This window comes from Carassius gibelio, chromosome A8, assembly GCF_023724105.1.
Source record: "Carassius gibelio isolate Cgi1373 ecotype wild population from Czech Republic chromosome A8, carGib1.2-hapl.c, whole genome shotgun sequence".
In the NCBI taxonomy this organism is placed as follows: Eukaryota; Metazoa; Chordata; class Actinopteri; order Cypriniformes; family Cyprinidae; genus Carassius; species Carassius gibelio.
In genome coordinates, this window is record NC_068378.1 from 18,466,545 (window position 1) to 18,481,609 (window position 15,065).

At 36.2% G+C, this 15,065-nt stretch overlaps 1 protein-coding gene across 6 annotated transcripts in view; it reads right to left on the minus strand.

Annotated features, from left to right (window-relative positions):
• The window catches only part of LOC128018751 (nuclear factor 1 C-type), a 94,614-nt gene that overhangs the window by 8,967 nt on the left and 70,582 nt on the right, over positions 1 to 15,065 (minus strand). For 4 of the 6 annotated variants that reach the window (XM_052604487.1, XM_052604485.1, XM_052604488.1 and 1 more), the window contains 4 exons: positions 14,087 to 14,197; positions 12,132 to 12,316; positions 7,056 to 7,215; positions 5,565 to 5,650 (listed from right to left, as the gene is read on the minus strand). In XM_052604487.1, the coding sequence (XP_052460447.1) occupies positions 5,565 to 5,650; positions 7,056 to 7,215; positions 12,132 to 12,316; positions 14,087 to 14,197 (542 nt within the window). Of the gene's footprint in view, positions 1 to 5,564; positions 5,651 to 7,055; positions 7,216 to 7,262; positions 8,952 to 12,131; positions 12,317 to 14,086; positions 14,198 to 15,065 lie in introns of those variants that run through there. The other 2 variants (XM_052604490.1, XM_052604489.1) reach the window with 2 other exon arrangements.

A 15,065-nucleotide genomic window follows, 5' to 3' on the forward strand; every position in this document is an offset into this window, starting at 1 on the left:
TAAAAAATCTAGTCGAGATGGGGCAGCTTCCTCTAAATTGAATGCACAGGGCAATTTCTATGGGTTTTCTTAAACAATGGGCACCTTTGGCTTTGTAAAGTTTTAGAAGAATAAACACACTTTATTTGTCTTCTAACAAAGTTCAACACAGGAAAACATTCATCACAAACATTCATTCATCATTCTGTCATTTTTCCATTTTTCTCAAACCACATAAATATTTCCATCACATCTCAGATTGTGTACTGTTACAGCATTTTTGTGGTTGAAATTACATTTCTGAAATAAAAAGGCCAACTACTTTTGTCTTGCTGACTTTCATGACCAACAGTTTGCCTCCCTTTATCAGAAAGCAACTGAGTGAAGTAGTTTTTCATGAATCCTAATGCATAATTTGACAATTTTATAATTTGATCACTTTAATAATTCTGTTCACAAGTTATATTTACACAACCATTTAAAAGTTATGGGTCAGTAATATGGATTTTTTTTAATTTATTTTTTTAAGAAATGAACACCAATTCATCAAGGGTGCATTAAATTGATCAAAATGACAGTAAGGACTTTTACATGTTTACATATATAAACATTTCAATAATTTCAACGTTTTGCACAAAGATATAAATAATTACAACTGTTTTCAACATTGATGATAATAAATCTATCTATCAATGTATTAGAATGGCTTCATAACTTGGAATAACTGGAGTGAATTGCATTTTAAAATATAAAGAGTTTTTCAAATTGTAAAAATATGTCACTAAATTACTGTTTTTTACTGTATTTTTGATCAAATAAATGCAGTCTTGGTGAAAAAAAGAAAAAGAAATCCCACCCTAGAACATTTGAGTGTAAGCAGCTAAAGAAACATCCATTTACCCTGCTAGTGTGTGAGTTGTGTGTGTGTTTAGGTTTTGTATGTGGTGGTGACAGTAAGTGGTATGCGTCCTGTGAGGATCTAAATAATGCAAAAACTCCCCAAAGCAGAATCTAATGAGCTGGAGGTTACAACTATAATCAGTGGCTTTCTGATAATGGGAGGCAAACACTTAGTCAGGGGCCAGAATTGAGGAACCTATTAAAACTAATACAGAGTAAAATGCTATGAGTGCCAGACAGTGAGAAAGAGCTCAGCAGGATCCCACCCAAACCTTTTAAAAGCATAACAGGATTTTGGCTTTCATTCACAGACCACTGAAGTCTTTTAAAATTTGACAAGGTTTAAAAACAGAAAAAAGGATTTCATGCCATAAGCCCCTGGCTCAATATTTTCCACTAAGGTTTTAAGTAATTTCACAGCAGTCCAACAGACGTCTTCAACTACCCCCGAATGTATTGATTTAATAATGCTAAAAAAGGAAAAGATTTTCCCATTCCCTGCTGAAGAGTTTGTATACATCAGACTAATGGCTTGATTCTTGTACAACACCAAACCACAGAAAAATGACTCCACAAATCCACAATGCAGTGTCCAGATATTAGCACACAGCCTTGAGAATCTTTGTTAAAATTTGACACATTTAGGTAAAAAAAAGTGTCTTGGCAGCTCTTGGTCATAGATCAGTAATAAGGGTGTTTCCACAATCTACAGACCACGTGCAAGACCAGGTATCTAACATTTCATGCCACAATGCAAGCTATTAAGCTTACAATTAAGTATATAAACATAATTACTTGCTGAAATCAGTCTATTTTGACTTCTGTTTGCTAGCTATCTGAGAATGGTGTGATTCTGATATGGAAACTTGAGTTTAGGTTAACCTTACACAACCCATAAAACATTTAGAAACTACTGTCAGAAAGAGAAAACCGTTTATAATGACAGCTGACACTGCTGGGAAATGCAAAGATGTTGCTTTCTGAGTGATTACTAACTACAGTGTACTGGGATGCAGTATTCCCAAATCATATTTCGTGTTGATTACTGGATCAAATTCAAGCCCGAGAGAGTGGACAGTGTGGGGATTGTACTTGTTTTCAAGCCTTGTGAATTTGACAGCACAATTAAATCCACTCCTTTGTCAAAATGCATTTCACTCGAAACCGAACGGCTAAATGTTACCCTTGAATGCTTGAGAGGAAAAACTTAATTTATAAATAAATTCTGGAGAAACACACACTCACAGACACATACTCCAGAGCTCTGGATATCATCTTGGCTTTGACTTCAAGTGACAACACGCCATTTTACTATACTGAAAATGTCTCTTTATGAGATAAATCCGCAATCCTCTTTCTCTAGAGAGTCAAGTTGAGATTGAATATATTTCCAACATAAGTTATGGAAACTCTATACTTTCTTTGGTAGGAAAATGTGCTGCACCATATGCCCCTCTTCTTGGTTGTGATAGATATATTCTCTAACCTCACCTCAAACTGACGGCCGGATTAGAATTTACACTTAAATATGATCACAACAGCTCAAGAAAATGTCACGTGTAGCATTTTCTCCTGTTGTTTCTTTGATTTATGTTGCGAAGGCCAACAGAAACTTATTATCAAATTCTCCACAAATGTTGATACAACCAAACCAATGCAAAACCACTAGTGAAGCTGACTAAAGTCATTAAATTAAGCAGATTTTCAATGTTACCTAACTGTGATGTTTTCAGTGGTCAATTATCTTGGTGAGCTGAGTCAGATCAAACTAATTAAGGCTGATTGGAGGAACAATAAACAAATGGGTTAAATGTAAAAGCTTGACTAGATTAACTATGAGCACACCATGTTGCCACATCTTATGTTATATTTTAATAATAATAATAATAATAATAATAATAAAAATCTGGTTTTATTATTAAACTCAGTTTATAAAAGATTTATAAATATTTATACACTATAGCCAAACCCCAGATGTGAACATTATACAGTGATAACATTTGTGAAAAAATATAATATTTAATGAACACATTTATCATATATTTGAGATTCATAATGGCACACAAATGTAATTTTTTATCATCTAAACTGTAAAAACAGCAAGTTCACGGCAAGGTATTAAAATAATATTCCAAGTATAAAATCTGGAGAGTAACCATTCCATCTTTGTCTCATCACACGGGTTTCAGTCCACCGTTCCAGACTGTTCTCTTTAGCCTGATATTTTCATTTTTCCTTGCACAAGGGCACATCCAAAGCTCAAACTTTCTCACTCACTCATTCTTTCCTGAGGACACAGAGATCAGTAGAGCCCAGGCTAACAGTGGTTAGGCGTTCACTCCAAACTAAATATTTAGTTCCCTATAAAAGTAGTGGGCTTTGTCTTTGTGACAGGTGGTTTAGGTTATGAAAATATAAAGCTGAGACGAAGTCAGGTTCATGGTCCAAGAAGGGGGACATATTAGACCACAAGGGCCTAACAAATGACAGTCTCTCCTTTTAATTACAATGCTTCAGGGGAGCTTGGAGGTGAGGGTGAAATACAAGCTCCTCCAAAAACAAAGATCGTTAGGAACATTCCCTTTTCATCAGTGAAAAGAAAACAACAGAAGTCTATTAAACTCTGAGTTTAATACAAAGACATAGAATGAGAGTGTCAAAGAAAGAAAGAAAGTAAAAAAATAGGTATATTAAAAATAAATAAAACAATACTGTTTAATAATAATAATTATAATAATTATTTACTTTTTATTTTTTAGGGTCAAATCATTTAGGACAGAAACTACACATTTTTACTTTTCACCAGTATTATTTCTGTAAAATTTCAATACTATTATATTTGTTATTAATATTTTCAGTCTGCTTTATGTTTAATTTAATTTTAAAACGTAAAAAAATATATTATATATTATATATTTTATTTCAGATTAAAAATATTATTTCAGGTTGTCTTTAGGTTTAGTTGACAATAACCCTGCTTTTCACAGTGCAAACAAAAGAAATTAAAAAAGGATTAAATGAATAATTTTTAATTAACATGTTGTATTTAAGTAAAAAATATTGTTTAATAATAATAATCAAGTTCTTTTCTTAATAATCAGGTGTTTTGTCAAACTAGGTCTGGACAGTCAGTGATTCCCAGACCAGTCCAGTGTTAGTCTCAGTCACACAAGACAGTGTGGTCAATTTGATTGGTCACTGTGCTCTCTTCCTTTTTCCACTCCCTCAAGCACAGGTTCATCTGACAATTACATCATGTCTGGTTTCCCCAAGCAACCAGACAGCCCTGGACGTGACCATCACGGAGCAAATGAACAGAACCTCCTCTCATTTGATTACTTCTTTCCCCCTCCCTCTCAGCTCATGACACTCTCAAAAGGACACAGACACACATGAGAGCTAGAAAAGTTTGGACTTTTCCCTAGTGCACAACAACAGTAAAGGAAGAACCTTAACTGCTATGTCTGTTTGTCATTTGTTGGGTTCAAGGTTTTCAAGAAATGGTCTTTAATACATACTAACACACACTAGTACTCATCGATCACTCTTCTGTCCCGCTCTCCAGTCACACAGCTCAATCGAGTGCATTTACACTTTTTTTATGGAGCTGAAAGCACTGCAATGCAGCAGTGCACCCGGACTCCAAAGCCATGCAGTTCACCTCCACAGTCCAGATTTTACCTGAGCACTGCTGCATTCCCCAGCCAAATCCCACATAACTGCAGCTATTACTTAAGAAAGGCCTTTCAAGTCTTTATTTATGGGACTACAGGATTAATGAAGCATCACAGAGAATCTCAGCTACTATTGTGTGCCTTTTAATCAGGTCAGGATTGTGCTGAGCATGCAAAAGTTTTGCATGTGATTCATAAATAAGAAGGCTGAACACACAGGATTATATGGTGGACTGCAAAAACAAACAAAAACGCCTTTGTTTAATAATATTTTGTATATTTATATAAAAAATATTTTTTGACTTGTTTTTTTCCCAATAAAAACAATAAAACAATCATATAATAATAAATAATAACAATCAATAATCATTTACATAAGAATTAATATTTTGTTGTATATTCAGAGAATATATTTAGTTTAAAGCACGAAATGCAGAATTGTTTATTTTATTTTTTTAACGTGAAATAACAAATATTTTATATAAATAATAATATTCTCTGAAAACAAGTCTTAATATTACATTGTTTTAGTCTAATATATCTTAAAACAAGAAAAACTAAATGTAAAAAATGTTATATAATTCATATGAATTATACACATTCTATGAATCACCCATATATGGGTTAAGGTGTTGTATCTACATTGGCTCTATATTTAATGTAAAGGACTACGTTTCTTTTGGCAGCTGAGCGTCCAGCGGTAGATCCTGTATCTATTCATTTCTGATCTATAATTGAACACAGAAGACTTGGGTCTCTCAGAGGGTCCAGACGAGCGCTGCTGTAGTGTTTCCTCAGGCACTGGGGTTCAAGGGAAATTTTCAAGTACTGCTTGAAATTAAGGTTGAATTTAGTTGAAGTTTTCAGTAGTTAAAATGTAGTTATTCAGTTTAATCTATAATATGCATTACAATTTAATTTGATGTCTGTGTTTGTGTGTGTCTGTTTTGAGAGTGGATGACCCGAGTTTGTATGCGAATAAAATGTACATGGAGGTTTGTGTTGTGATACCTGTGCCTGATACAGACTGCCAGTGTCTCGAGAACCAATTCCTACGAAGGAGCGGTTGGCAGGTGGCGTCCCGGGAGCAGAGTAAGCTGAAAGAAAAACAGAGAAATTGGATTAAAATGGGACCATAAAGTTGTGAGAGCATCAACAAGATGAGAAATTCTCAACATGATGCAAATCTCTGTAATGTCAAGTTTCAATATCTGGCTCCCGGTGGATTTAGCGGTTAAAAACACAGTTTAATATTACTATATTCAGTACTGATTTAAAATGCAGTTTGAGTGTGTACATCTGTTTCGCACAGACAATGAATGAGTCACAGTTTCTGAGTTTGTTACCATCAGAGTGAGTAAATAAATATTCTGTGTGGCGTAGGCTCATTCTGTTGTCTGCTTATGTAAATTCAGTCTGTTGTTAGTGAATGTGCGTCTTCATCCCTTAAGAACTGTATTATCAGCAATTACAGAAGCTGATGTGCTTTCTTATGTTTCTTTGGAAATGCTCCATGTCTTGTTATTAAATAAGGAATCACCTTTATCAAACGGGCCTTTGGATAAGCTGACGTGATTACAGGACGTGATTCTAGCTGCATAATCATGCTGAGCATTGAGTCCGACTGTGTGAGATGGCGTAGTGAGGCGATTTATCATCAGGGATTCTGCAGCTCAGAGGATGGTGAACATATTGATCTGTTCTCTGCATTAATAATTAAATTCGCATGATTAATGGACAAGGCAGCAAGCACTGGTCCATTAGAGCTGATCGAGTTGTCATCCAAATGTATCTGTGTTGTTTATAGGGTTTACTGATAGAAAGACACTTGCTTTGTTTCTCTCTCACACTGTAATCAGCATTTTTTTTAATAGCAGATAGTTCACTTTGAAGCTGTTTTAAAATATATATAATTTATATAATTATATATATAATTTGTTCCTAGTTGCAACGTTGATTCCAACTGTAAAAAGCCTATAGTTATGCTAATTAACTAAAAAAACATATGAAACATTGTTTATTCTGATTGTTAATATAAATAAATCATTTAAATGCACTACCATTTTTGAAAGAAGTCTCTTATGCTTACTAATGCTGCATTTATTTAAAATTAAAATTAATAAAAATTGTATATTGTATAATGATAATATTATGCCTAATATTATATAAAGTAAATATATGTATATAAAATGTGATATGATAAAATAACAAAATGTGTCGACCACTCAAGCAGCCAAAACAACTGTGTTGTGTCTTTGTGACTGTGTAAATGGTTCATTACATGAGCCAGACCACTAACTCTGAGCCAGCCATCTTCATCTGTTGATTCGTTTATAAGGTTTCTTGCTAATTTAATCACTCTATAAAGGTATACTTTACTAAATCCTGGCCTTTAACTCTAGCCTTTTATTTGTCACTTGACTTGACTTTATAGCTAAAGCTATGGTCAGAGGTGGGACAGAGAGGGTAAACGAATGGACGGGTTGCAAGAGTCCCACTTACTGGGGGAGGTGGGTGAGCTGGCAGCTGCGTCTGCAGAGGTGGTGCTGGATTTGGACTCTGGGGGCAGCGTCAAACGGGGCAGGCCGGGGGGTGGCGGGGGGGCCAGCATCTGAGAGGTGATGTAGTGACTGGATACCTTCACCTGACCACTGCCATTCAGCTGCAGAGGAAGAGAGGGCAATAGTCAGCCACTGTGGGGAGGGATACCTCACTGCCTCAACACAGCTAACATCATAATACATGCATCTACTGTCTCTGTGTTTGTCTTACTCTCTCTTTAGCTCTTTTTTTTTTTTTTTCTTCAATGCTAAAAGATCTCTGCATATTTAGGACTACCAGCTAAATATCATGGTTGACATCATGGAAGATTTTAACAGTTCTATAATATTTTTGGTGAACTAATGCAGTGTTCCATTCAGTTTAAAAATTGGAATTTCCAACTTAATTGGAAAAGTGCAATGTAACGCCACAAAGATTTCAAACTCGTTAAAACTGACACTGATAAAAATGCATGACAATGAGGGCACAGTTAACTGTAAAAATTATTTCATGTTACTTTTATGTAATAAATGGCAGATGCTCATATCCTAAGTTACTTACATTGCATTCAACGTATACAAAGTATTCATCAGTTCATGCATGACCTTGGCATTGCCAGTGATATATTCTATTTATTATTTGAAAATTAGATCCTACGTTACAGATAATAAATCCTGTTACGCCAATAGTTACATAGACAATTAAAAACAGTACATAACTATCTCTGTTGATATTTGAAAGAGAGAAAAAAGTTGCTTAATGACTAGAAAAATAAATAAATAAATAAAAGGGCTGTGGAATTCCCATTGGCAAAAAGGGAAAGAAATTTCAACACCCATAATACATTGGGTTCAATCCAACTGTCTGTAAGCGGAGATGGGTGTGTGTAACAGAGAAAGAATACACATTATTCATTTACACTACTGACATTGTAACAATACAAAGTTTGTTGAAAACTGGCAAACGTATACTTTAATAATAATGTAGTCTTTAGGAAATCTCAAAATAATTATTCATTTTTCATACTAAAAAGCATAATATTTTGATGTCTAAATTTGCATGTAACATTTAAGAGCTGCTGTGGATTGTCGAAGGAGCAGATTTTTTTCCAAACAAGCTGTATTTGTCTGAAGTACTTAATTTCTTTAGCTAATCAATTTTTTAAAGTGGAAGAAATCACTTGGTATCTGATGAAAATTGAAAGTCCAGTCACATATCTCCACCTCCCCCTGCCATCAGCAGTTATGTGGAAGAAACAGAGTAACGTTGTGCACACTGTTCTAGCGAACGGACCATTATGCATCGTTCTATCGTTCTACCATGGCCACAAATCCATAAAACCCTCCATCATGTTCTCTTTGTCTCTCAGAGGGTTTGGCTCTTGTTTGCATTCCCTCGGAGTAAAACTGCACACTCACTGCCCTGCACAACAATAGCTGGTGAGTGAGTCAGCGGCATTGTGGGCCGGTGCGGCTGTTCTTTGTGACTGCTTGGCTACGGTCAGACTGCAGTAGGGGGAATTTCAATGAGTCTGCAGAATCTGCGGGGCACGGCTGACACAGGGCAAGATTCATAAATGTGTGTGTCTCTATCTCTTCCCCCATATTTGTGCCAACATCAGCAACACCCCTAGACACAGAGTCCTCCTCCTTCTTGGCTGTATTTCCTGTTCTCTCGCTCTCTCTGCCTGACGTGGAAATGGCATTTGACTCTCCTACAGGCACCCCTGAGGATAAAGTGAGAAGCCGTTCACACTTTGTGTAGTTCTGCAAATCACTGTCAGAATGAAGCCATCCAGCCAGTGCGTATTCCTGGTCTACAGTCAGAACAAGCAGAATCTTTCCAGAGCTGATCACCCTGTTGAGTCAGTGATGTTACTCAGATGACATCCGGAACATTATGTCATAATGAGAAGAAATAACACTCAAATAAAGTTTTTTTAGCATATATTTTAAATATATGACACTACCGCTGTAATGCAAAATACACTGTAAAAAAATTCCATGCACTTCAGCTTAAAAAGTTACACGTTATTTCAACTTAAATTATATTAAACTAACTTAAAAAATTCTGCATCTTGGGTAACTTGTGTAAAAATGAAGAGAAATTGGTTAAATTATTTTCAATAACTTTTTAATTTGAGTTTAAGTAATGGAAAAACATATGCTGTCATACCTTATTGAATGTATAATTTTTAAAGTGCTTAGGGATGCGCTGATATATATAGACATTTTACCTGATAATTTGATCTTTATTTTCATGTACCAATAACCAATAATTGACCAAAAACCAATAAACGGCCAATTCCAGCTGTTGGTCTAAATAAATAAAAAATGAAACACTAAAAACTAAAATAAATCATTTTAAATGCCAAAAGAGAATTTAGGCATATTAATATTTTTACATTTGGCAAGGTTAACATTTTATCAGTTCATTTTATGTAAACTGGCATTTCATTCACTGTATACATTTGATAAGCTCATTAGTGTTTTTTTTTAAGATCAACTTTAAGTTGAAACAAGCATTCTCAGTTAAACATCACTAAAATTTCAAACAAGCAGTGTTTTTGAATGGGTACAGCCCAAACCCCACTCAGCTTGTAGCCATGCCCCTGATAAGTTAAAAGGTTGCTTGAAGCAGCACTGCACAGAGCGATCGGTGTATGACATCAAAGTACCACGAGAATGATTCGAAAGCATAAGGAGCGTCTGCTCTCTATAGCGGTCATGATACTTTGATGTCATACAATGATCAGTCTACACAGCGCTGCTTCAAGTTAAATACACCTGTATACTCAGCCAAATAGGTTTTCATCTGTTGTCTTTGAGCAGTTGTGAAGGAAAGAGGGCTTATCGATGCTTGTATCTAGACTGCAGATTGCTTTAACGGAAAGGGTGAAATCTGACCGGGTCGAGGCTGCATGCTTCTACAAGACAGCGGTCAGCTCTTTTTTGGTTTAGATTACACGGGCTACGATCCATGTAGGGCACATGATGGCATGTTTATCTGTCTCTTTTCTCATATCTCTGTCTGACTCTCTCTCACTTGCACACACAAATACATAATGCAGATGCAGGAAGCAAGCAGTCAATCTCCTAATTAATCCCTTCTGGTTTAATTTAAAGGGGTCATAACATGGATTTATTATTATTTAAAGGGGGGGTGAAATGCTCGTTTTCACTCAATATCCTGTTAATCTTGAGTACCTATAGAGTAGTACTGCATCCTTCATAACTCCAAAAAGTCTTTAGTTTTATTATATTCATAAGAGAAAGATAGTCTGTACCGATTTTTCCCGGAAAAACACGAGCGTCTGTAGGCGTGACGTGTGGGCGGAGCTAAAGAATCACGAGCGCCAGTAGGCTTTTGCTTTGATAGCGTTTGGAAGCTGTGACATTACCGTGAGGACAAAACCAACCAAAACAAACCATGGCTAACAGTCAGATTCAGCGTATATTTATGATCCAGAATCAGATCCAGAGGCTGAAATTTAAAAAAGAGCAGCATCAGCAACAATGTCTCTATGTGGTATGTACTGAAACTGTATATATATTTGCTTAGCGTTTTGGAAAATGACTAAGTTCCACTTTGTCGTCTTTTTTTTTTTTTTTAAGCTGTACATGTGGAAAGTGCAGTTTGATGACAACATCGCATGTTGTTTACTTGATGTGCTTACGCGCCGATAGCTAAGTTAACAACACAGAGATATTTGAAGCAGTTTTACTCGTGCAGTTTGATGACAACATCGCATGTTGTTTACTTGATGTGCTTACACGCCGACAGCTAAGTTAACAACACAGAGATAAGCCGTTTTACTCACCGCATGCGGTTCCAACACACGATCTTGACCCTTTTTCATTGGGACTGCATTATCCTTAAGAAATAAACGATGTGCAAATCCGTCGTCAAACTGGGCCTTGTTTGTAAAACAAGCATCTTCGAAATGCAGGGAACAAACACAAACACTTGCACAACTTGATGCTCTGTAAAAATAAACTCCATCCACTGGTCCCTTAATGCTGTTTTTCTTTTGGTAATCTGTGCAGGGTTGTCTTGCTCTGGCAACCAAAAACACACTTCTTTTGTGACTTTTCGCGACGCTCTCGCTCTGATCAGTGAATGTCTGTTGTGCTCTCAGTGCTCTGCTATACGGGAGCGCGCGCTCTTCCGGTAGAAGTGCCTTAGGACCCATATAAGGAATTTCCGCTCCATCTAACGTCACACAGAGCCATACTCGAAAAAAACTTTCCGAAACTTGTGACAAACTTGTGTCAAACGTACAACTTAATTTTTGAAACTTTGTCCATGGGAATCCAACTCTTTAACAGTGTAAAAAACTCAGTATGCATGAAATAGCATTTCACCCCCCCTTTAAATGTCTCTCCGAAGTCCACTGATGTTATTTTTTTTTCTACCAAAATTTTGCTGTTTTACATTTACTTGGCTTGAAGAATTAAATGATCCTTTTTTAAAAGTTTAAAGGGATAATTTACTCAAAATGAAAATTCTGTCATTATTTCATCATACTCATGTCGTTCCAAAACGTGTATGAATTTCTTTCTTCTGATTAACACAAAAGAAGTTTAATGAAAAATGTTGGTAACCAGACAGCTTTGGTTACCACTGACTTCCACTCTGACACAATATTAATTTTTGGGTGAACTGTCCATTTAATAAATGCTCCTGTTGCATATCAAATGAGCAGCATCCACTAAGTCAATCAGACTTGCTGTTTTATTCCACACAGTTTTTGACTGTCATGGAAATATGACCCCTTTACGTACAAATTCAACTCCTTTTTAATTTGGCATACTAACAAATCCAGTGTTGAATATGAATTTACATGGCAGGCTCCGAGCTGTGCTTGGCTCATGTAAGGGACCATATGGCTGCTGATTGGTTGAGCTAAACAAGTGATGCTGGTGATAGGGTAATTTTGGATATGTTTTCACGTACCCTCATATATGATTGTTAGAGTGTGAATGAAAGCTGAAGTCTATATAAAGTGTATCAGCTTGCTCAATGCGATGATCTTACTGGGCTGGGCTGTTGATTGGACGGGTCACAGGCCAGAGAGACAAGATCCTTGAGCGGGTCTTGAGAGCTGAGGTGTGGGGGGTACCGGATGGCCGTGTGCTGGAAGTAGGTGGAGGCAGTCTGGGGGAGAATAGGAGCGCCTGGGAAGTGCAGAGACGAGGAGGGATGTGGACTCCGAGAGAGACCTGAAAGACATAACGATATAATGCCTTATTTACTGGAAGTATCTGCTGACAGACAATTGGTGCATTTACTACTTTTTAGTACTTTTCAGTTCCTGATTATTGTATGAAAAAGAGCAGCATGAACATTTATTAACATATCTCATTTTATTTTCGACAGAAGAAATAAGTCCTACAAGTTGAAAGGACAATAGGGTGAGTAAAGAATGACAGAATTGTAATTATTCTGTTAATAATTCCTGTCAAAATCAATACCTGTGGACTTCAGCTTTGAAACAAACAATATTTGGCATGTAGTTTTAAATAACATCATCAAAGAACAGTACTGTTCAAAAGTTTGTGATCAGTGAGATTTTTTTTTTTAAGGATGAATTCAATTATCAAAAGTGACAGTAAATACATTTATAATGTTACAAAATATTTCATTTTCAAATATATGCTGTTCTTCCGAGCTTTTATTTATTGAAGAACCCTAAAAAACTGAAATAATACTATTATTACGTTAATATTTTCAACTTTGAACCAAATCAGCATGTTAGAATGATTTCTGAAGAATCATGTGACATTAAAGCCTGGAGTAATTACAAAAATAAATTGGTGAGCATACTTCTTCACAGACTTCTTTCAAAAACATTTTTTAAAAATCGTACCAATCCCATAACATTTAAACATTAGTGTACCTGTATATAAACAAAAACGATAACGCTCATGCCTTGCATTTTAGTTACACATCTGATTAAGCTGCATAGTGTATAACCAACATCATAATTAAAGAGCTCTTTGTTGAGATGACACCTCCCTGTCATATTTAACAATCATAAGTCTCTACAGAACACTTTGTATGCTGTAACACATTTGACAAAGCCCGGCAGAGGTAATATCAGCTTGAGTGCAGGCAGCATATGGCTGACACGCTCCACCAATTCATCCATCCAGACTAATTGTTTGAGCATAACTCAGCTAGCTGTGAGGCTCTGGAGACGACGGGTCACTGTACTACTATAAGAAATGACCTGACAGTACTCTCGTCTCAGCCCAATTAAACTGTGAATCATTTATCTGTGCATGTTTCATATGTTTCACAAGAACCTTTCTTACATTCACATGCATTCAGATCTGCCTCCAGCCAATATATAAAACCAAGTATTTTTTTTCAATAATCTGTTTCATGCAAATGTACTTCACAACACAGAAGGAAAAATCTGTCACTACTTACTTTAATGCACAATCTTGGTCTCAACATGAAAAATTAATGTTATTCCCAAGGAAAAAATGGTTTGACTTTATAATTTTTCATCAAAGTGTAATAACTTTCTTTTTCTGCTGACATCCCTTAAGAAAGTGTTACCCAGTAGCCAAATAACTATTTAGACCACTTATTTTTAGACGAAGAGTGGCTCAATTCTGGTATATTATTCCCACTTTTCACCATCTAAACATTTCCTGATGGCTAAAATAAAGCCCCTACATTTTTTCTAGTTCATTTCATCCCAAAAACTTAAAATTTAAGGTTTCAAAATACAATGAGAATCGCAAATCATGTTGATTTTTTTACAGAGCCTTATATAAGTGGGTTGTACATGATACTGTATGTTGATATTAGAGGAGACAGTTTGGATAACTAAACACAACAGTAGAAATTGTATATTTGTATATTAGTCAACAGTAGAATTTGTATATTTGTTCTCCCAGCTAGTCATTTGCTGTGTTTGTGTGTGCAGGCGTGTGATGACAGAACAGACAGATATTTGCACGTGTGTGTTGTCCCCTCACCGCTGTGCACTGCAATGACAGGTCTGTGGTGCTGTGTGAAGCTGAGACGTGGAGAGCTCTCCTGAGGAGATGGACTATCCATCTCTGTCTTCTTAACTGTAGGGGAGATTCCTGTGTGAGAAAGAGAGAAGAGTAGACAGAGATGGAGGAGAGAGAGAGAGAGGAGAGCGTGTGCTTCGCTTATATGAAATACTGCACATTCAGCTCCATTGTTCTATACAAGGATAACTTTTCTAAATCTAAAGGAAAGCTTAGTCAGCTAATTATTGAGCAATGCGTGGTCGCTCTCGATGCTTCTGTCAGGTCACAGCAAATGCTTCTAGTTACCACAGCTGACCACAAGGAGGTGCAGTGTGACGAGAGAACCACAGTTTTAACAGTGCAGCAGTGCAATGCAGAAAATGCACTCTTTCTCTGCAGCCAGACGTATGGGATTATGGGAAAACAAGTCTGTAGCTAATGATCTGCATCGGTTATTTAAGGTCAAAGTAAAGATACAGTCTCCATATGGATGTCAGAGTGATCTTTTTAGAACCTTGCCGATATGGAAGCTTTTACTAATAAGTTTAAAGAAACTGCCTTGTTTTTAAAGGAGGATATGTGGAGATCTTCTACATTCTTTCATATTGTTTGCGGCTTTAGGGTGCCATTTAAAGAGATAGTTCCCCCAGAAATGAACATTCTTTCATCATTTACACACCCTCATGTCACGTCAAACCAGATTGACTTATTTTCTTCTGTGGAACACAAAAGCATATTTGTATATTTCTTCCGAACATTAAAAGTCAATGGGTTCCCACGTTCTTTAAAGTTTCTTTTATGTTCCGCAGACGGAAAAAGTCAAACAGGTTTGAAATGACATGAGGGTGAGTAAATGATGACAGGATTTCCATTTTTGAGTGAAACATTCCTTGAGGGACATGATGAATCATTAATGGAAACAGTTCCGCATTTTATCCTTCAGAGCTTAAACCAAAGG